Source organism: Drosophila sulfurigaster, chromosome 2L (assembly GCF_023558435.1).
Source record: "Drosophila sulfurigaster albostrigata strain 15112-1811.04 chromosome 2L, ASM2355843v2, whole genome shotgun sequence".
Taxonomy (NCBI): domain Eukaryota; kingdom Metazoa; phylum Arthropoda; class Insecta; order Diptera; family Drosophilidae; genus Drosophila; species Drosophila sulfurigaster.
The window spans coordinates 18336272-18356727 of record NC_084881.1 but is presented as its reverse complement, the minus strand read 5'-3'; the positions used below and the strand labels follow the sequence as shown (position 1 = coordinate 18356727).

Here is a 20456-nt window from a genome sequence, read left to right as displayed (position 1 = left end):
TGCAATTATTTGAATGTATCTTAAAAATTAATATTTTTCTGGCTACTTAACGTTTGGTCAGTAATGCGAATTAATAATTGATACTAGATGTTCGCGCCAAAAATACTTGGTGCCATTCACATTGCCACTTTTTTATTAAAGCGCATTATTTGAATGACACACCACTGATATCAGCACTTAAGTAAACTAAGTTTAAAATTAAAAAACTTACGTAATTTTTTTTTGCAGCAATGTAAAAAATCCACTAATTGTCACTCATTGCCCGTTGGGGTATGTGTTGAAAATTCTTAATGCTTTGGACTCGAAAAAAGAAGAATTCGTGGATGCTCAGAACCAACTACTGCTCTACCTATGTAAATATTTACATATTGTGTTTTCCTATTGCTACAATTTCTTTTTCCTTTATATGCAGCCAAACAGCAAGTAAAGTGCCCACGTCCTATTGCCAATGCACGCGGCAAATATTATTCGGTGGAGCAGCTTAATGGCAATGCACATGTGGTGCGTCTACTGGACTTCATACCGGGTAAAATGTTCCATGAGGTCGAGGTGACCAAGAATCTGCTCTTTCAATGCGGCGAGTACTTGGCCAAATTGGATCGTGCTCTCAAGAACTTTACTCATAAGGCCTACGACACGCACAAGACCCTGTGGATGCTGCAGTCGGTGCCGCAGCTGCGAGATTTCCTCTATGCACTTCAGGATCATCAGCGTAAAGCGTTGTGCGAGGAGATCATTGAGGCATTCGAGTCAAAGGTGTTGAGTGTGCTGTCCACACTGGAGCTGCAGATCATACACGGCGACTACAACGAGCAGAATATTCTGGTTAGTTCATCAAAAGACGGATCAGTGGATTCGTATCGCGTCACAGGCGTCATTGACTTCGGTGACACGAATCGTTCGCCGTTGATCTTCGAGTTGGGCATTGCCATGAGCTACATGATGCTTCAAGCCAAGGATTTGGCTAGCGGAGGCATTTTCCTCGCTGGCTACACCAGCATTCAGTCAATTAGCGCCACAGAGCGCAGCTATCTCAAGTATTGTGTGGCGGCTCGTCTCGCCCAGAGTCTGGTGATGGGCGCCTACACGCATACGCTGCATCCGGGCAATGATTACGTGTTGGTCACGCAGGCCCAAGGCTGGATACTGTTGGAGCAGTTGTGGCGCGAAAGTTTCGAGTCCATCGATGAACTGTGGCAGACAACGGCTCATCAGTATCTCACGCAAAGCAATAAGTAATTCACATCCAAGTCCGTCCAATAAGCAACTGTCAAATTTTGTCAATTAGTATTTTGAGCCTTGTCCAAGTTTTAAGTATTGAAAATTTGCATTTTACTTTATTATTTGTATGTATAATTATTATATTATTACTGTTTATTTTTATTATATATATATATACCTTTAATTTTTACAATAAAACTTGTTAAACAGTTAAATGTACAGAAATACATTTGATGCACTTTCAAAATAGTTATTGGATATTTTTGTTTTGTGTGTGTTTGCGGTGTTTTTGAAAAAGTTCTTGATCAGTGGCAAAATGGCAATGAGTTTTTACGGAGCTGTGGCAAATTGAACTAATTAACAGCTACGTAAATTACATGCGATTTCCAATCGATATATATATATATATATATATATATATAATTTATATTACTATATGCTATATTTATTATAAAAAAAAGACTTAAACAATATGCAATATACAAGCAAATCGAACGGATTGCTGCTATCTCTCTCAACTTATAAAATATCGCGCTAAATAATGGTTTTTGTATCTTTTTCTTTTTTGTTAAATACATTAATATCTAATTACTACATAGTCACGTCTACTTAAGAGCTACTTATCTATATAAGGGGGTCTTAGAGCCTAGCAAAATGTACAGATAAAGCCTGCACTACCAAAAAAATTCGCAATGCAAATTCTCCGAGACGTTGCACTTTGCACTAAAATATTTGTAGATATTACACAGATTTTTATCTCTGCTCCTATCATGGCGCAAAAGATAATTTAAATATACAATATACAGTTGAATAAACACTTTGCATTTTACACAGCTTGAAAATCAAGTGATTTTATTGTTAAATTATTTTCCTTCTATGCAGTTCCGATTGTCCAAAATGAAAACAATTTCAAATGGAAACTATATAATTAGAATAAGTATATATGATGACATAATTTTAGATCAGATCATTTATCTTTGCTTTTCCTTCTTATCCATTCAATGCTTCTGCGGTTACTCTGCTCCAGAACGGTTTTTAATAACACTCATGCCCATTCATCTCTATAACGATACAATTTCAATACAAACTATGCAAGACACGCACCACAAGCACACTATAAAATCTACATGTAATGTGACAAATTGATTCAGTACACAACAAATACCTGAGTAACTAATTCATACACACACAAAACTCGCACACACTCCCACCTTGAAGCAAAGCTTGGCAGAAGCATCGATTGAAAGTTCGTATAACAAATTAAAACTACACAAAGAGATGCATAAAATACATAAAAATAGTACAATAGACAAAAAAAATGTGATATTTAAAAATACAAAAAAAAGGGGTCATTATGTTAATGCCAATTGAATTTGACAAATAATTTAGACAGTTTTGCTTATCAATTCTTATTGGCCTTCTGTGTTGTGATAAAGCTGAGATGTTGTTGTTTCTTTTGTTGACATGGTTATAAATATTTAACATAGTTAATTACGTCATTTGAAATTTGAAAAGAGTGCCTAGTTGTTTAAGACTGCGTTGGACTAAATATTACAATTTAAAATTACAAAAAAGGTTGAAAAAAAAAATGTGAGCAATATGCAACGTCAATTTAAAAGGCTTTGCAGGCATTTGAGTTTGTTGCTCTTGTTGCGACTGCTGCTTTAACGTTTCCGCTGCCGCTTGCGTCGTTTGAGGAACACATACGAGGAATTGTTCTGCAGTATTTTGGCATCCGCATTGGTTGTGGGTAACTTTTTGCTATCCAATGTGGCCACTGGCAACGCTTCCGCTTTGGCCTTGGCGATCGCTGTCGTCGCCGTCGCAGCATCCAGCCAGGGCAGCGTGAAATGCTCATTCTCCGGCTTCAGATTGACCATGTTCTCGCCAAACGCCTGCACCGGCACCTCGCTGACAAACTGCACATACTCGATGTCATTGGGCAGTGGATAAAATGTGGATGTCGGCAATGGCGCCAGCGGCACCAGCACCTCGTCCTGATTGTGTCGCTGTCGCAACGATTCGTAATAATTCTGATCACGTATAGCGCGTGCATCGCGCTTTTTGCGGTCGACCTCATCATGCACTTGCTTCTCGTGAAGTTGCACAAAGTCAGCATCGCTTAACGATTCAATGCCACGATTGTCGCTGCTAGGGCTGTATTTGACAATATTCCATTGAGGTATCTCGAGGTTGGGATGATCGGCGAGCAGCTCCTCGGCCTCCTCCAGAAAGAACTCGTTGTCGCAGTGAAACTCTTGATCCTCCCACGAGCGTGTCGTGTATGGCTGCAACGATTTCACATATCTCGACGTGCTGCTGTTGCTCCGTTTGCCCGCTTTGCTGTACGTTTGTGGCGCACAATTGTTAATTGTACGTCTATTGTTGTTGTTGCTGCTATTACTACTGATGTTGCTGTCGCTTTTGCTGTTACTATTGCTACCCACACTGCTCATCGATTGCGGTGTCAATGGAGTGGTTGTCACCGTTGGTACCGTTGTCGCTGACGTTATTGTACTATTGCTGTTGATCTTTAACTTCGGCGATGCTCCAGCTGCATATGTGGGCGACGGCGCTGGCGTTATCGTTGGCGGATAGATTAAACTTTGAGCCTGCTGCAATGTCGCCTTCTTCAGCCGGACAAACGGCTGCTGTTGAAGTTGCTGGTTTTGATGTAAGCGCTGCTGTTCCTTTTGCAGATGCGCCTGCAGCTTTCGCTTCACTTCTTCCTCAATATTGGGCTCGGGTTGTTGCTCGAGTTCCGGCTGCTTTGTCGCTGTATGCCGCTTGCTCTCTTGTTGTTCTCGCTTGCGTTGCTCACGCTGTTTGCGTTCACGTTCCTTTTCCCGCTCGCGTTGCCTCTGCTCTCGCTTCAGTTCTTTTTCACGCTGCAGCTCGCGTTCCTTTTGTTCGGCCAATTCGCGTTCCTTTTGTTCGGCCAATTCGCGTTCCTTTTGTTTCGCCAATTCGCGTTCCTGCTGCTCTTGTTGCTTTTGGAGCTCTAGTTGCTTCTGGAGTTCTTGTTCCTTCTGCAACTTTCTCGCCCTTTCCAGTTCTTGCTTTTCTTCCTCCTCGCGCTGTTTTTGAAGTTCACGTTTCGCCTCGAGCTCACGTTCTTTTTGTAGCTCAAGTTCCTTTTGCTTTTCCTGCTCCTGCTTGGACTGCAGCTCACGCTCCTGCTGTAACTGACGTTCTTTGAGCAATTCTTGCTCTTTCTTCAAATCACGAACTTTCTGCTGCAACTCTCGCTCACGTTCCTGCTTCCATGGCTGCGCCGAAAGCTCTTTATCATTAATGACTGGTGTTGTCGTCGATGCCTTTTGCTTGGTTTTAACGACGAGCCGCTCCTTTTGATGTTGGTGCTGCTTTGATTCTTGATGATTCGCCACCATCACTTTGCTGGCAACTGTGGGCAGCTTTATTTGTGTCTTTAGCAGCGCTGGACTTGCAACTTCCTCCAACTCCGTCGTTGGTTTGACGGCCGTTGTGTGATTCATGTTGCGGTTCACGATATGCTCGAAGGCCTGCTGCTCCTCTTGATATTCAATGAACAATTGCCGGCATTCCTTTTCTCTATCGTTCAACTGCTTCATTGCATACTCCAGATGTAGTTCTGTCTCCTCTATTGCTTCCTCTACAACCTCCTGTTGTTGCTCCGAATGCTCCTCCTCGTGCTGCTCTTGCGTTGCTCCTTTTGACGTTGGGCGGTGGGGCGTTGAGTGTGCAAATGTGGCAACCTCGTCTATGTCGCCCTCCTCCGTGACATAGATCTGCAATGGGGATTAAGATTAATTTAAATTGCATTTTGAAGCTATTTACAACTCTTACCTGATGCTGCTGCTCCTCTTCAACCACTTGTTCAGTCTCTACAGCAGCAACAGGCACCTCAGCCTCGTGTGTCGCCTCCGCTTGCCATAGATTGTGTTCGTCACAATTATTGATGATTTCCTCAGCCACAACTTCTTCCTCATAGATGTGTCCATTGTTCACAGGGTCGATATCTTCATGCGGCTGCTCAGTAGTTTCCTCGGGGAGTTCTTCTTCGGCGCCAATTTCAGTTTCTGTTACAACTTCCATTTCATGCGTGTCAATGCCATCGTGATAGATATGCTGCTCCTCCAAATGGTGCTGCTCCTGCTCCTCTACTTCCTCCTCTCCTTCTTCAACCACTTCCATCACGCCATCAACATCCACATCTTCCTCCAACTCATGTTCTTCGTCGCCGTGTTGCAGTTGAAAACTGGACTCTTGATTCACGCGATGCAGGAAAATGGTGCTAACCTTTTTGCCACCATTGAACTCGCCGCGTCCTTTGCTGCACTGCGTCGTGACCAGAACATTGGGCGGCTGTTCGCCATGCTGCGGCGACTGCATTGAGGGATAACAATGCTGCAGCAGTGACTCATCCTCTTCCTCCTGCAGGTCCAGCGACGTTTGTGTTTCCTTTTCAGCAAAGCATTGCAGCTTTTCCTTTAGTTGCTGATGCCGCATTTCATCCTTATCGTTCGCTGGTCGCTTGACCCGCATTCGCAGCTGTTGTCGCAAATCATCGATGCGTTGAGTCAGTTTGGCAATCTGCTGCATTAGCTCCTGATTTTGTGACAGCAACGTTTTAATGCATCCACATTGATCGTCCAACTCCTTGTCCTTGGCCTTAAGCTGATCCGTTTGCTCCTGCATTAGATTCACGTGCAACAATATCATGCGCTTCAAATTGTTGTTCTCCACAATTAAGGTGATCACATCCGAGCTGCGCTCCGAATCAACGGGTTGCCAACCGCCTCCTCCACCGCCGCAATCTCTTAAAGACGGATGATGTTGCTGCTGCTGGTGGTGCTGTTGTTGTTCGCAATAATTGTTATTGCCGTTATTGTTGTTATTATTATGCTTTCCATAGTTGTTATAGCGGGGGCCGCCGCCGCCGCCTCCTCTGCCGCCCATTCTTTGCTGCTGCCATTTGTAACGATTATCCATATCGCACTCTCAAACACAAACAACACTCACTCTCGCACACACACACTATTTGCAGTTGTTTACAGATTATTGTGCATAGTTTTTAATGTGTTGTGTGTGTTGTTTTGTTGTTTTCGGCTTGTTTTGTGGCCACCCTCAAAACCCACCACGCACGCTAACTTTTGACAGCCGCAGCTGATGGGCTGCACACACAGCACAAAATGCGTAAAACGTTTATTCACCACACTTTGAATTTTTTTCCTGCCTATCGCTTTTTCCCAGAAAATTACGTTTTTCCATGGATTTCGCGCGTTTTTTGCTTTGACGTTATGTCATGGGGCCGCAACCTGCCTTCAAATTGTATACGTATATATTTTAAAATTCGTACAACACTTGTTTTCGTTGATTTTGTGAATTATGCGGATAATATAAACTCGCCCGAAAAAAGCATTTTAGAAGTATGGCGTTTTACTGGTGTTGCCAGGCCACACAAAGGTGCAGGGTTGCTAAACAAAAATGCCACGCTGCCAACTGTTAAGAGTCATCACTTGATTTTGCTCTCGAATGCACAGCTCGCTATTTAAATTGTTTAAATACTGCACAATTATAATTGAAAATGACTTGCGAATTGCTGCTAAATAGCGTACAAGCACAAAAATTATATAACAAAGAAAAAAATTGTCTACAACAAGTTAGCAGCACTGCACATTATGTAAACGTTACCGTGTTACTGCCAGCACGTAAGAAGCAGAAAAATGGCGGCAAAACAGCTTGCTATGCTGAGTTGTTCGAGTGGTGGTTGTGTTCGTGTTGATAGCCGCTTTTAAAAGTCCTTAATATGGCAACCATATTTGGTGATGATGGGGTTGACGACCTGTTCAATGACAACCACACCATTGCCAATGAAGGCGACGACGACCAACTGCCCAGCGATGGTGAGCCAGACAATGGTGAGAAATTGTTTGGTGATGATGCGGATGCTGATGAAGCCGGTGCAGGCGGGGAAGCCATCAAGGTGGAGCCCAAAAAGCGTGCTGTTCGCAATCCGCGACCGCGACTCACCGTAGACAAGCTGCGCGGACCACGTGGTCTGCATACCATCGAAAGTTATTTCAAAGATATTAAATACAAGGGTAAGGGCCATGAGAAAGCCGACTTGGATGAGGTACTGCGACGTCTGCAGCATTGGGGACACCGCATGTATCCCAATTACACCTTTGATGATGTGCTCAATAATATCGAACGGCTGGGCAAGAAGAAACCTTTGCAGGTGCATATGACACGCTATCGTCTTGGCCAGCTCGATGAGCTTAATTTGCAGGACGAAGTACGTGATGAGCAGGCCGATGATGAGGATGCAGATGGTGCAGCTGCAGAGCCTTTTGACGAGTTTGACGCTTTGCTGGGAGAACAAATTGCCATGTCCAAGCTTGCGCCACGCACACCAGCTGTCAACAAACGCAATACTTCTGTTAACAGCTCGAACAGCACTTTGGTAACGCCTTCGTTCTCGCGCCATGCCGTGGTATCGACACCCTACTCTGTAGCACCTCCGTCTGCTCATGATATGAGTGACTATGGTCAGCCCTTGCCACCATCTCAACCTGCAACGCCATCGGCTCAGAAGTTGTCATCCGATCAAATGGCGCGCATTGCGGAGAATCGTCGCCTTGCGCAGGAGCGCTTACGTGCCAAGCAAATGGAAGCAGCTGGCGCACAGGAGCCTTTATAATAGTAGTGCTAACTGTTGCTATGAATAAGTAGTTCTAATATAATCATTGGTATTTATTATTTTGTGTCTCACTCCTTAGGCATATAAGTAGTTTAAGCAATAAATTAATATTCGTACAGAAAGTGAGTTGCACTCGTTATATCTATCATATATAAATGAACACGGGAAAGAATACTTGGTATTTGTGTGTCAACTAATTACTAAATGTGTGGAGAGTGTATCATCCCAGGTACTTGATTCTATGTGCTAAAGCGCAGCGCAACGCGTGGCAGCATTTCGAACAGTCCTTTGGTGCCTTTGAATATGCTGCTCACAATGCTGAGAGTTGAAAGATCAGTCTGTGGCATTGCTTGCTCATCGCTCGTCTCTTTGGGCTCATTGCTGCGTTGTATAGCATCCTTAATCACATGCAGCAGTCGCTGGTAGAGAAAAGACTGCCGATAAATGGGCTTAGACAAGCTGAGATGATCGTCTTTCAGCAGAAAGAAATCACCGAAATCGATACGAGACGATTCCTCGGTGACAATGCGCAGCGGAAACTTGAATGTGGTCAGCATGGTGGGCGATCCTTCGGCCACTGTGAGCACATTCACATGTCGCAGACGTGTGCGGAGGCAGCCCATGAAACGGCGATGCATCTCCAACAATTTGGGGGAATTCTCCTCCATTTCCTTGACCTCAATAGAGGGCGAAAGGATCATTTGCATGTGCTGCTTCCATTTGGCAATGGATGAGCCACGATGTGGTGTACCCAAAAATACAATGCCTCTGGTATTCTTGGCAATCTGCTGCACTTGTGGCTCCAGCGAATCCACAGATTTCAGTAGCATTATTTTAGTGAGTAGACCGCCCATCGAATGACCGATCCACACCACTGGCCGCTCATTGCCCACATCGGAGGTGGCAATGCGCTCCAGCAGCGAACCGGCGCGTACATCGATGTGTCCCTGACCCTTCTCGCACGGGCAGTACTTGGTAAAGTTGGCCGACCATTCTGTAACCGCCGAGGTGTAATCAATGCCGATGATTCTACAATAACAAAGAAGTCATGATTAATTACTTTACATAAGATCATTTAAACTCTCAGCTTACCTTGCGTCTGGATAATCATCGGGCAGCCATTCCATGGGCCAACAGTTGGTGTACTCTTCGGAGGTATCTTGATTCGTCCACTCATTGCCCGCTACGCTGAACATGCCGCGACAATTCTCATTGGCATCCACTGGAATATCGGGATGCACAACTTCCCAGTCTGAATCGAGTTCGGCCTCGTTGCGCAGTGTTTCCACAAACTCTTTGGTGGCAGCATCGCTAATATTCAAACGCTTCTCCTCCACTTTCTTGCTGGTCTTCAGCACCTGATCTTTCAGCCTTTCATTCAGCTTGCTACCGTCGGCAGTGGACTGTGTCTGAGCGGGCACAAGCTGTTGCTTTGTGGGCTGTTTCTGTTGCTGCTGCTGTTGTTGTTGTTGTTGTTGTTGCTGCTTATTGCCGCCATTGATGCGCTTCTGTTCGCCCACTAAGAAGACATCATCTGTTTCACTGGTGTAGAATGCATTCTTTCCATAGAGACCGAGCTCAGTTTGCTTGCGATCCCGTTGCCGCCAGGTGATGAACACGCCACCCAACAGTCCATGGACAAAGACAATGTCAGCCTTGGGCTTGCGGCGTGTTCGCACACGTGGATGCAACGGATATACATTGGGCGGGTATGTGGATTGATTGGGATCATCGTGATCCAGATTTGCCATCGTCTTGGCCGAGATTACTTGGAGCCGCAAATCAGGGCATTGCTGCCATTCGGCCAGAGTGCCAACCCAGCCAGAGACAAAGAAATGCTCCACAGCATCTGGGGCCATGGACATGTTGGCCAGCACTTTGCAGAGTGTCGATAGCGTCTCATTGTCATCGTTGAATATTTTGCGCAATTCCATTAAATGCATTAAACCACCATCGTGCATTATCTTGGCCGATACCTTGGGATCCTTTGTGATGTGATGCAAAAACGAAATTATCTCTTTGAGTAAATCTGAGTCCTGTGTAGACAGAGTTATCGATTGTTCTGCCGTCAAAAATTCATGGATGCCCTCCTAAAACCACAAACTTATTTAGATTTACAAGTTTGTTATATATATGGTTATACTCACTGTATTGTTTTGTGCTGGGAAGTATTTGCTAAAGAAGTGATCCACACAGGAGCACGGACGTAGTCGGTCGAGCATCACATGCAGCTCGGAGAGCAACATTTTCGGATTCTTGATGCAGCGACGTCGGGGCACCGGCATAAACCAACGTGTATCGGCACCGCTGCGCGCCAAAGAGACGCAAGTGCGTGCATCACAGATTTGAGCCAAATGACGAAAGTCCCAATCCTTTAAATGATCCATGCAAACCAATTGTTGGACGGCTTTAAGGCGCTCCGCTTGGCTGCCAGTTTGAGCTATATTTAGCAGACGCCAGGCCACCGAATGCTTGGCTGCCTTCCACCATTTTCCAATGGGGTTGATGATGACACTGATCCATTTCTTTTCGTCCTCCTGCTTCTGTTGCAACTTACGCATAGACTCGCGGTAAATGTGATATTTGATGTAGATGTACTCGGTGCGCCTTTTATCGGGTTCCTGTTGCTTCTTGTCGACATATTGAGCAAAGTATTTACGAAGTTGCGGAGTCTCGTAGAGAATGATACCGGCACTGTAAATAAATTACAAGTATACAAATTTAAATATTTAGTTTTTTGTGTTTAGCAGGATTTTTGCAAAGTAAACGATGTTTGACATTCACAAGGCGCAGGATCAAATATCTGTCTACCAATCATGTTGTCTCCGCAACAGTTTTTGCCATTCACTAAAAGTAGGATCATATATCTGGTTGCCAGTTGTTGTTGTTTTTATGCATCGCTCGAATTATTGTTGTTGTTCTTAATCAGACATCAAATTTAGCCGCCAGAAAGAAGCATGTTTCGGGTTTAATTAGGCCAGCTATCAACAGTAAGAATTGCTTGCCAACTATGTGTTGTTGCCAGAAACGTGAGATAAACAACAACAATAAACAAGTATAGTTATTTTTATAAAAGTGGGCACGTCACTTTAGTCAAGAAGCGCCACACGCGCCACCGATTTTTGAACTATAAACAACAACAATAATATCGTTGTCATCAACAACAACAACATTTGTAAACAATAACAACGATAACGTGAGCACTAATAATATTCGCGTGGGGCATTAAAACTAAATGCGCACTATTTTAAATAGCGGTTTCTTATTAAATGTATGTGTGTGTGTGTTTGGTTTGCTGTACATACCGCACGTGTATGTGTGACCGAGGGGGGCCTTGAACAGCTGTTACGCATAAGAAACAGCAGCAGGCGTGCGAAGAGCAAGGCAAAAGCCAAACTGGTAAGCACACTAACAACTCTTTTGAATATTGCTATCTCATTTTGGCAAAATCGTACGTTTGTTTTGATCATGTTGTGTGTTAAAATCAACAACAATAATACCAGTTGGCAGTGGATCAGCAGAGGAGACTGCAGAATGAGTGAATTTTTTGTTGTCAGCAATTTCGATGTAAACAAGTGACGTCACAGGTGGTATCGTTTAAGACTGATAGAATGCGGAAAACGCAATTGTGCATTGTGAGTACACTTGCACTCGATATATAATATATATATATGCAATTTGATATAAATAGATATTATTACGTGTAATGTTCGGGCAGTAGTTCAGGGACAAGTAGCGCCACTTTTAACTGCCAAAATGAATTAATTAAATCCGCTTGAATGTTTCATGACGAGCCCCCCTCTTTAAATCGTATGATTTCTAGTTGTATGAGTCGTCTCTTTTCTTTGTATTTGTGTGCAGCTGTTGCTCCAGCCAACTGTTTATTAACTTTGTTTTTACTTACGTGGTCAATATGCCAATACCACCCAGAAGCTTTGGAAAACGGCGTAGAGTTGCTTTCAATTCCTCCAATGACATTGCCTGCTGTATTTCTAATATGTGTGTGTTGTTTGGTTGTATGGCCTAGGTGAAGCTCGCTCGTTCAATTTGTCAGTTTCTTGCCAAAAGTTTACTTTGTTTTTCACTCAATCACCACCTTAATTTAGATTATTGTCTCACACCACAAAAAAGAATATCACTTTGACACTTTCGTGGTTACTATTTTAAATTGGTATTGTTTGTTGTGCACTTTATGTTAATTAATTATTAAAATAATAATTAATTAATTATTTCACACCCTTTTCGGGCTTGCTTTGCTATTTGCTTTGACGATTCGCTTTGTTGTGATTCAAGTTGTTGAATGACACATTTGTTTTGTTTTCTTTCCTTTTATAGCAGAGGTGGATAAACATCGATAACTTTTTTATAAAAAATCGATGCTTTATGGCAAACATCGCCTACGATTAGCGGCATTATTTTTATGAAAAGCTTGAATATACATATTATGTCGTTTCAGGTTCACTTATTTAAATTTAAATTAGGTTTGTATAAATAAAAACATTTGAAAACCATCGGTTTCTGCTGTGAAAATATCGATGTTCATATTTCGCTTTTGTTTTGTTACCTCTGTTCTATAGAGGTGGAGAAACTTCGATGGTTTCAATATTTCCAGCCATCTATGGGGGACAGAGCGTTGCCACACTGATGACAATAGTGCACAAAAATATGCTACACAAAAATACCAGAGTCAGTAGATGGCTTGTGCGCAGAGGAGGAACAACAGACGACGGACTGCACACGGAAAGTCCGCGATTTGCGTAAACAACAAGCAGGCAGGGGTTTCATTTAATGTTCAACAATGAAAATACATTTTCGTGAGCAATACGGCACCAAAGGAGAAGAAATTCTCTATGTAACGCCAGCCGGTGAGTGTAAGCATAATATTTTCAAAATTATGGTAATTATACAAGCTTCACTTTATCGGTAGATCAAAGCAATATTGTGCGCGTTCCTCTACGTGGCGATAAGCTGGTGATACAGGAGAAGTTTCTGCTATTTCGTGTGCTACAGAGTGTCTTTCTGCCCAAAGGTTATCCGGATTCGGTGTCTGAGGACTATGTGGCATATCAAATTTGGGACACGCTGCAGGCCTTCTGCAGCACCATTTGCGGCACACTTTGTACGCATGCCATACTCAAGGGATTGGGAGTGGGCAGCGATAACGTTAATGCCTATTCGGCAACCGTTACCTGGATACTGAAGGAGGGCAGCGGGCATGTGGGGCGCATCATATTCGCCTGGTGGCAGGGCTCACAGTTGGATGTGGACTCAAAGAAATGGCGTTTGCGTGCCGATTTTCTTAACGATCTGGCGATGGGCATTGAAATCTATGTGCTTCCCAAGTATCCACACTTCAGCACACAAATCCTTTGCTGTTCCACGTTATTAAAAGCGATTGTAGGTGTAGCAGGCGGTGCAACGAGAGCGGCATTGACTCAACATCATGCAGTGCGCGGCAATTTGGCGGATGTGGCTTCTAAGGACAGTTCACAGGAGACTTGTGTCAATTTGGTGGCATCCTTTGTGGGTCTGTATCTGCTGACGCTAATCAAGAGCCAAGCCATGCTCTATACCGTATTCTACATTGTGGTCACGCTGCATCTTTATGCCAATCTCAAGGCAGTTCGTGCAGTTTGTCTGCGCACATTTAATGAATCTCGTTATTTGATTGCACTCGAGGAGTTCTTTCGCTCATCTCGCATGCTTACGCCCGACCAGGTAGGAGATGTCACAACTTATTGTTTGTTTGCCAGCAAAACAGTTCTTTTTTCGTTACTAGGTCAATAAAATGGAACGTGTGACGGTGGGACAAACAGTGTCAGTGTCGCTAAACATTCGCCTCGGGCTCAGTGTGAAGCATTTGATAGACGAGTACAAGAGCAGTAGTGTCATTGAGAATATTGTCTCCTCGTTTGATCCCCATGAGCGTTTTATCATTGCGGAGAGCAAAAAGCACTTGGGGGTCTATCTGCACTTCGATACACGGGCTCAGGATGTGCTGAAGGCGTACTTTTTTGCTGTCTCGTATCTGCAGGACAGAAACCAGATCAAGGAAAAGTATTGGGATATTCAGGGCAAGTGGCAGGAGTTTTTAAATCTTGCCCAAAAGGAGGGTAAGATTTAGTACAAATGTTAATACAATAATTTGTAATAATACAATCAAACTTTTTCTCTTCTCAGGTTGGCTGGTCAATCACCATTTGCTGCTGGTGGATGAGTATCGCTTGGATTGGAAGGTGTAGAGCGGAGGCCTCGAGCATCCCATTTTGGACCAAAGATGATACAACACGCTAGCATGCTTGCAATGAACCGATATTATTTAAATTTTCTTTTTAATTAAGCTTAGAACGTTTTTACAAAGACACAACATTCTCACATATCTCACATGGTGTTCACCATAAAAATCATAAGGCAAACGTTGATATTAATTAGCAAAGTATTGCAATAATTAAAACATTCATATATACACATACACGACATATAGAATTAGTCTCATGAAGAATTCGCAAATCGTTCGCACTAGTCCCAAAACAAAAAAAAAAATTGAACAAATTTGAAAATTGTAAAATCGAATATACAAAACGTGAAACATTCTTCCAACAAATGTAAACTCTGCCTTAGCAAAAAGTAACGTTTGTAATCCGATATAAATGTATGTATTCTAATAAGACAAGATGAACCTTATGTCGATTAACCATTTTAACACATTGTAGCTTGTTTTTAAAAACTTGAAGACAACACAAAATCTATTTTGTAACAACTTACCACATATTGTACATGTACGTATATTTCGAAAATGGTACTTTTTACCAATATCAAAAAACAAAATACAACAAAAATCTGCGCAACGAACGGGACGCTTCAATTTGCATTTCACGAAATTGTACAAAGATTTTAAGCTTAATTTAACTTGAATACAAAACGTGTAATATTATTTATAAGCTTCGAATATAATGATTTATGTATATTTCTATTTATTTGGCGTAAAGAGCAAGTCCATTAGCTTAGCACTTAAAATTAGCTTGAAAATGCTTTCGTATGATGCAAAACTAGTAGTAATGACGCATAAACGCAATTGATTTTAATAGAGGAATAAATACAATTCTTTGATATTTTATGCAATAACAAAAATAAAAGTGTTATTTAAGTAATGTGGGAAGAATATCGCTAACAATTTCGGTACGATAAATGTACCATGAATTTAAAATGTACTGGTCACATCATAAATGTACCGAAAGAGTGTGAATTCAAAATGTACCCATTATGAGATAAATGTACTAAATGGTTGCACGATACTGGTCATCGATTACAAAAAGTGGTATTTAAAAATATCGGCAGTGCAATCGATATTTCCCCACCTCTTATTTCAAATCAAAACACGTGCGAGTAGCGAACGAAGAACGTGCTGCAGAATTGAAGAAACAAACAATTAGAGAAACCCTGTTAAATTATGGAAGTTGTGCAGCCAGAGGCTGTAACCGGCGAGAACGTGGCCACCACAGTGGCGGAGACGCAGGCAACATCAGAGGAAAACGCTGCAACGATATCGCTTCCAGCAATTGAAGCAGCAGTAAATACGACAACGCAAGCGGCTGAAACCCTTTCCAACGAGCAACCCACAGAGAATCCAATAGTTGAAACAGGTAAAACATTATTTCTAAGAAGCTGGAATATCAACTAATATATAGTTCTACTTATAGTCACAAGCGCTGCGTCGGCTGAGCCACAAATAAGTTCTGACTCACAAAAATTAACCGAAGTTTCAGCGATAACTGAGGCTGCTGTAGTCATGGACACAACTGATGAATTAAAAATAAACTCTACAGCTGAAAATACTTTAATCTCAGTTGCTGATACAATGACGGGCGAGGCAGAAGCAGACAGTGCAAAAGTAGCAACAGGTAAAGTAATATTAAATAAAATGTTAAGAAGAAATAAATCTATGGGTTTTTCTCTAGCTGATTTACAAAAGACTTCAGAGGCCAAGGAGTCAGCACCAGCAGGAGCTAGTGAGCCAATGTCCATAGATGCAGGTGCTGCAACAAAGTCTCTCTCTATAACGACTTCGATCTCAGAGGAACAAGCAGCAAATGCAATTGTGACGACAGGTAAAAAAGCTTCAATTCAACCACTCAACAGCAATTAATTCATACTTTTTTCTCCAGCAATTGAGGCTCAAGAGATTATTGTTGCAGATGGTGAAGAGGATATACAACAAATTGCAATGGACTGCGAGACGATACCAACTTCAGCAGCAGCGCCTACAACGACAGGACTCGGGTTGCTGGCAACCTACAGCTCCGATGTGGATTCCGACGTAGATGCAGCCGCCGCAGCAGATGTCGAAAACAGCGATAAAGACGATGATGTAGTTGAAGTGCCCGTCTCCAATGCCACAAGCAGCAGCAACAATGCCACACACAGGCGTCAAGTGGTCACTGTGGTGAGCTCCGACAGCGACAGCAGTGATTCAGATTCCGACTCGGAGGGCGAATATCTCACCGAGTTGCGCAAAAAAATAGACCGTCGCATTAACACCGAGGACTGCGATGAGGAGGATGATGAGCTGGATGACGAGACGCGGCCTGGTCGCCGCCGTCAGCCGCCAAAAGTGCGTGGCGAAATGCTGCTCGACGAGTTGCCGCCCATTGATCAGCTCGAGATTACAGTGCCGGAGGATGAGTGCATTGAACTGGGCAAAGTGCAATCGATAGTGGATCAATTGGTGATTGTGAGTGTGCTGCCCAATTCCATGCTATTCGATTTGGATACTGTGCTCTTTTTGGAGAAGGGGCGCAAGGTTTTAGGCCAGGTATTCGATGTGCTTGGCCAGGTGGCGGATCCTTTGTACTGTGTGCGCTTCAATAGTAATGCACAGATCAAGGAGCGTGGCATCAACGTTGGTGACGTCGTCTATTGTGCACCACAAACGGAGCACACACAGTTTGTCATTCTGTCGAAGGTGATGCAAATACGGGGATCGGATGCTTCGTGGGAGAATGATGTGGAGCCGCCACCCAGATTCCTTGATTACTCGGACGATGAAGCGGAGCGTGAAGCACGCGCCGAGCTACGCAAGAAACGACAGCGTGAGCGTACGAATTCCACAGATTCGGTGGACACAGTGGCTACCGAAGCATCATCGGTTGCATCGACGGCGCCTTCGACGTCAGCTTCTCGCCAGCGCGGACGTCGTGCGCAGCGCGAGAGTCGCCAGCCAAGCTATCAGAATGGCAACCAACAGCAACAGCAGCAGCAGCAGCAGCCGATGTCTCGCTCGCAATCACGTGACTCCGACAACTACAACTATCATCCCAGCTACAATCCGGGCAGTTGGCACTCGAATTACTATCACAATTTCCATCCGCCGGCTGCGAATTTCAACATGATGCCCGGAGCGTTTCCCATGCCACAGCATGGCTATGGCTATGGCATGCCACCGCCACCACCACCGCATCCGTATGCCATGCCACCGCCCATGACGATGCCCATGATGGGCATGCCACCGCCACAGCATATGTATCCGCCTCCTCCTCCGCATCCAGCTTATGGTGCGCCACCTCCTCATAATCCAGGCAGTTAGTTAGTTTTTAATAATGCTTTTGACTTTTGCTTTATTCCAATAAAAAAATTCGTAAACAATTTATTGTTGTTTGGTTTTGCTTAAAAATGTGTTTTGTTAAAATGCATGAAGTTCTTGTTGCTAATTTGTATTGTATAAAAAGGTACTTAATCTTTTGTGTGTGGGAAGTCAACATTTGTGTGTTTCCTTGGGTTAATCTGTGGACACCCAATTGACAAACATTAATATTAATTTGTTGCTAATTTGTGGCATTAAAAACGTTCATCTCTCTCGATTTGGTAGCTAAAAAACTTGACTAATCTTTTCATTTTAAGATTGAAAAAGCTATTTACAGCAAATATCACTGTTTGCTTGATTGTTAGCAATATTTACGAGTTCCTAAGCAGAGGAAATTCTAACGTTCATATATGTCATAGTTAGTAATAGAGAGAAAAATGAATGGAAATCTATCGAAGTCTTGACTTTTTCTCATGTTATTGTTAACAGACATTATTTTCTTTTTTTATAATAATATTAAAAGATTATGCTTCCATTAGTTATGAGGATCTGAGAACTATAAGATATGGTAGTCATAGTCAGCATAAACTAATGAAACATTTAGTGTTATCTCATTAATTCATTTTAACAAACATGTTTTTTGTTGGGTTTACAGTTAATTACAAATTGGGTTAAAAATTGATATTTATCAACATTTTCGTAATAGACTTTACTCTGCAAGGTATTTAAAATTCGGCTTGCCGAAGATAGCTTTTCTTTTTGTGATGCTCAAATTGAAATTGGGCTCGTAAAAATCGAGCATTCGTTGGATTTTCGTTGTCGTCGTTTGTCAACTGGGCAAGAGTTAATGGTAAATATATATATATACTATAATATTGTGTGTATTACATTTATACTATATAGACTTGTGTGTATATATTGTACTTTACGTATGCCTTTTATATACAGCATGCTAATTTTGGCGGAAGCATTTGCGAAGAAGCAGCCAAAAAACAATGTTAACTATGTTTGTGGTATGTAAATATATATAGATATATCTTCATATTTATCTGGCTATATTGAGTGGTGATTTTTGAGCTTATTCGAGGAGAGAGAAAGGCAACCAAAGGGAGCAAAGGCTGCAGGCACGTGAGAATGTTTAAAATGTCATTCCATTCCAATTAAAAAAATGCAATCTTAAAGCTAAACAAATAAACCAACAAACAAACAATGAATGCGTATGCGATAACAATTAAATCTAGCTGTGGCCAATTTGATCGCGTGGCTTGAGCAGCACCAGCACCGCAGTAATATTGTCCTGCGAATCGTGCTCTTTAGCCGCCTCCAACAACAGCTTGGGAATGTCATCAAGTTGTGTCTTGGCATCGGCCAGACACTCGTACACAGTGTCCACAATGAACGACTCCTCCACATGATCCCACAGTCCATCGCTGCCCAGCACCAAAAAGTCATGCGCCTCACTCAGCGGCACATCTACGAAATCCGGCTCCGCGATGACAGCCTCCAAACTATAATCGCCAATGGAACGTGCCACATTCAAGATGCCATTCACACGCCATTGTCCCTGCGCATGAATCACGGTGCTGCCACTGATCTCAATGCGTCGTCGTTCATCTGGCGATTCGGGTTTATGCGGCTTCACCAGCTGCAGCTGGGTGCGTTTGCCCACCAACAATGCCTTCGAGTCGCCCACCCAAGCAATATACAGCTGCTTGTTGTCCCCAGTGATTAAGGCACACACTGCTGTCGTGCCGCTAGTAATGCGCTTGAGGGCGAAACGTTCGTCTGCCTGCAGAAATGCCGTCTCGAAGGCATTGCGATAAAAGTCCACGTCGTCAAGATCGTCACCAGCGGCTGGCAAACGTTGGAGTTGATGTGCCAGTAGTTGGGGTATTTGACTGGTAACATAGCTGGCCGAGAGCGCTCCCGAGTGTCCATCGAAGACGCCAAAGAAGCGACAGCCAGCATGCTGTTGACTCAACTCGTACATGGCACCAAAACGCTCCAGGCAAACATGACGATCCTCCATTTTGCGTGGTTTATTTTTAATAGCCGCTGCGCTGTGTCGCGGCGATGAGGCGAGGGTCTGACACTTACATGGTGCTGTTGGCGAGCACAGCGCCTGCTCATCGGCATAGAGCTGCAGCTTCTCTAGCGCTGCATTGTCAGTGAGTTTCAGCAATAATTTGTCCAATTGCGTACTTACGAATTTTTGCAATTTCAATAGATCGTATTGCGGTTGTACTTCGCCAATGCTGTTTATGTTGTCCTCCACATTCACCTCGCATTCCTTGGCATATCGCAGATCCTTTATGATTTGCTCAGTAGCCAAATGCAGCAGCTTGATTTGAAATGCAGGCGGACAACCTTTGGTGGCAAGTTGTTTCCACAGTGTGGCAACAATTTCGGCGCGTTGCTCGTCGGCCGTGACTTTGTAGGTGTCATTGCTGCTGCGCGTTACACAATTTGTTGCTTGTCCATTATTGTGATGGCGCATCATCAGTTCATTGCCAGAGGTCAGTTCACTGCTGTTGCTGTTTGGGGTTGATGACGCTAGAAACTCTTTGAATTGCAGCAATTGTGCACATTCCATTGCAGCTACACACGGATCTGTGTCTGACGACATTGTTTCGCGATAGACTGTGCGTTGTTATTTTTGTTGCGGTTAATTAGTAATAGTAATTCGATGATTCACCCGCCACTCGCATTGTTTTTACGCAATGCTGCTTCTATTTGTTTATATTTTTCTCACTGAACTGAGAGAGCACACGCAGTGTGACCGTAGCGCGCATTCCAAGACATGCCAAACTTCTTTCGATTGACTGAGACGCACTTTTACCGATAAATGCGCCATGATATAAATAATAACATTAAAAAAAACGTAACTTTTTTTAAAGAAAATTATTTGTTACAATTGCATAATTTTATAATTTGGCTTCGCAAATTCTTCGCAACTTTCCATTAAAAATC

The 20456-nt window shown here is 43.1% G+C and overlaps 7 protein-coding genes across 8 annotated transcripts; 4 read left to right on the top strand and 3 right to left on the bottom strand.

Moving 5' to 3' along the window:
* The first annotated feature begins 87 nt into the window (after positions 1-87).
* LOC133848009 (hydroxylysine kinase) lies at positions 88-1239 on the top strand. Its single transcript, XM_062283376.1, has 2 exons — positions 88-109; positions 413-1239. The coding sequence occupies exons 1-2, from the start codon at positions 88-90 to the stop codon at positions 1237-1239; spliced, it is 849 nt and encodes a 282-aa protein (XP_062139360.1).
* LOC133850096 (protein male-specific lethal-1) lies at positions 1156-6707 on the bottom strand. The gene is made up of 2 exons (XM_062286078.1): positions 5050-6707; positions 1156-4991 (listed from the first exon to the last, which is right to left on the bottom strand). The coding sequence occupies exons 1-2, from the start codon at positions 6193-6195 to the stop codon at positions 2886-2888; spliced, it is 3252 nt and encodes a 1083-aa protein (XP_062142062.1). The 5' UTR covers positions 6196-6707; the 3' UTR covers positions 1156-2885.
* A 207-nt stretch (positions 6708-6914) lies between these two features.
* LOC133850107 (protein TIPIN homolog) lies at positions 6915-8032 on the top strand. The gene has a single exon (XM_062286092.1). It carries the CDS (start codon positions 7013-7015, stop codon positions 7904-7906), a length of 894 nt encoding a protein of 297 aa, XP_062142076.1. The 5' UTR covers positions 6915-7012; the 3' UTR covers positions 7907-8032.
* On the bottom strand, positions 7936-12199 carry LOC133850098 (protein SERAC1). Its single transcript, XM_062286080.1, has 4 exons — positions 11811-12199; positions 10054-10600; positions 8999-9996; positions 7936-8935 (listed from the first exon to the last, which is right to left on the bottom strand). Exons 1-4 carry the CDS (start codon positions 11882-11884, stop codon positions 8146-8148), a joined length of 2409 nt encoding a protein of 802 aa, XP_062142064.1. The 5' UTR covers positions 11885-12199; the 3' UTR covers positions 7936-8145.
* Positions 12200-12412: 213 nt separating this feature from the next.
* Positions 12413-15018, top strand: LOC133850102 (RUS family member 1). Its single transcript, XM_062286085.1, has 4 exons — positions 12413-12771; positions 12834-13624; positions 13686-14019; positions 14087-15018. The coding sequence occupies exons 1-4, from the start codon at positions 12705-12707 to the stop codon at positions 14146-14148; spliced, it is 1254 nt and encodes a 417-aa protein (XP_062142069.1). The 5' UTR covers positions 12413-12704; the 3' UTR covers positions 14149-15018.
* Positions 15019-15263: 245 nt separating this feature from the next.
* Positions 15264-17731, top strand: LOC133850090 (H/ACA ribonucleoprotein complex non-core subunit NAF1). 2 transcript variants are annotated; one of them, XM_062286067.1, is made up of 4 exons: positions 15264-15549; positions 15595-15807; positions 15865-16014; positions 16072-17731. In XM_062286067.1, the coding sequence occupies exons 1-4, from the start codon at positions 15357-15359 to the stop codon at positions 17487-17489; spliced, it is 1974 nt and encodes a 657-aa protein (XP_062142051.1). In that variant the 5' UTR covers positions 15264-15356; the 3' UTR covers positions 17490-17731. The 2 variants fall into 2 exon arrangements, with proteins under 2 accessions (XP_062142051.1, XP_062142052.1); XM_062286068.1 differs by having other exon boundaries at positions 15265-15549; positions 15607-15807.
* Positions 17732-17890: 159 nt separating this feature from the next.
* LOC133850091 (protein phosphatase 1F) lies at positions 17891-20253 on the bottom strand. The gene has a single exon (XM_062286069.1). The coding sequence runs from the start codon at positions 20110-20112 to the stop codon at positions 18724-18726; it is 1389 nt and encodes a 462-aa protein (XP_062142053.1). The 5' UTR covers positions 20113-20253; the 3' UTR covers positions 17891-18723.
* Positions 20254-20456: the final 203 nt, after the last annotated feature.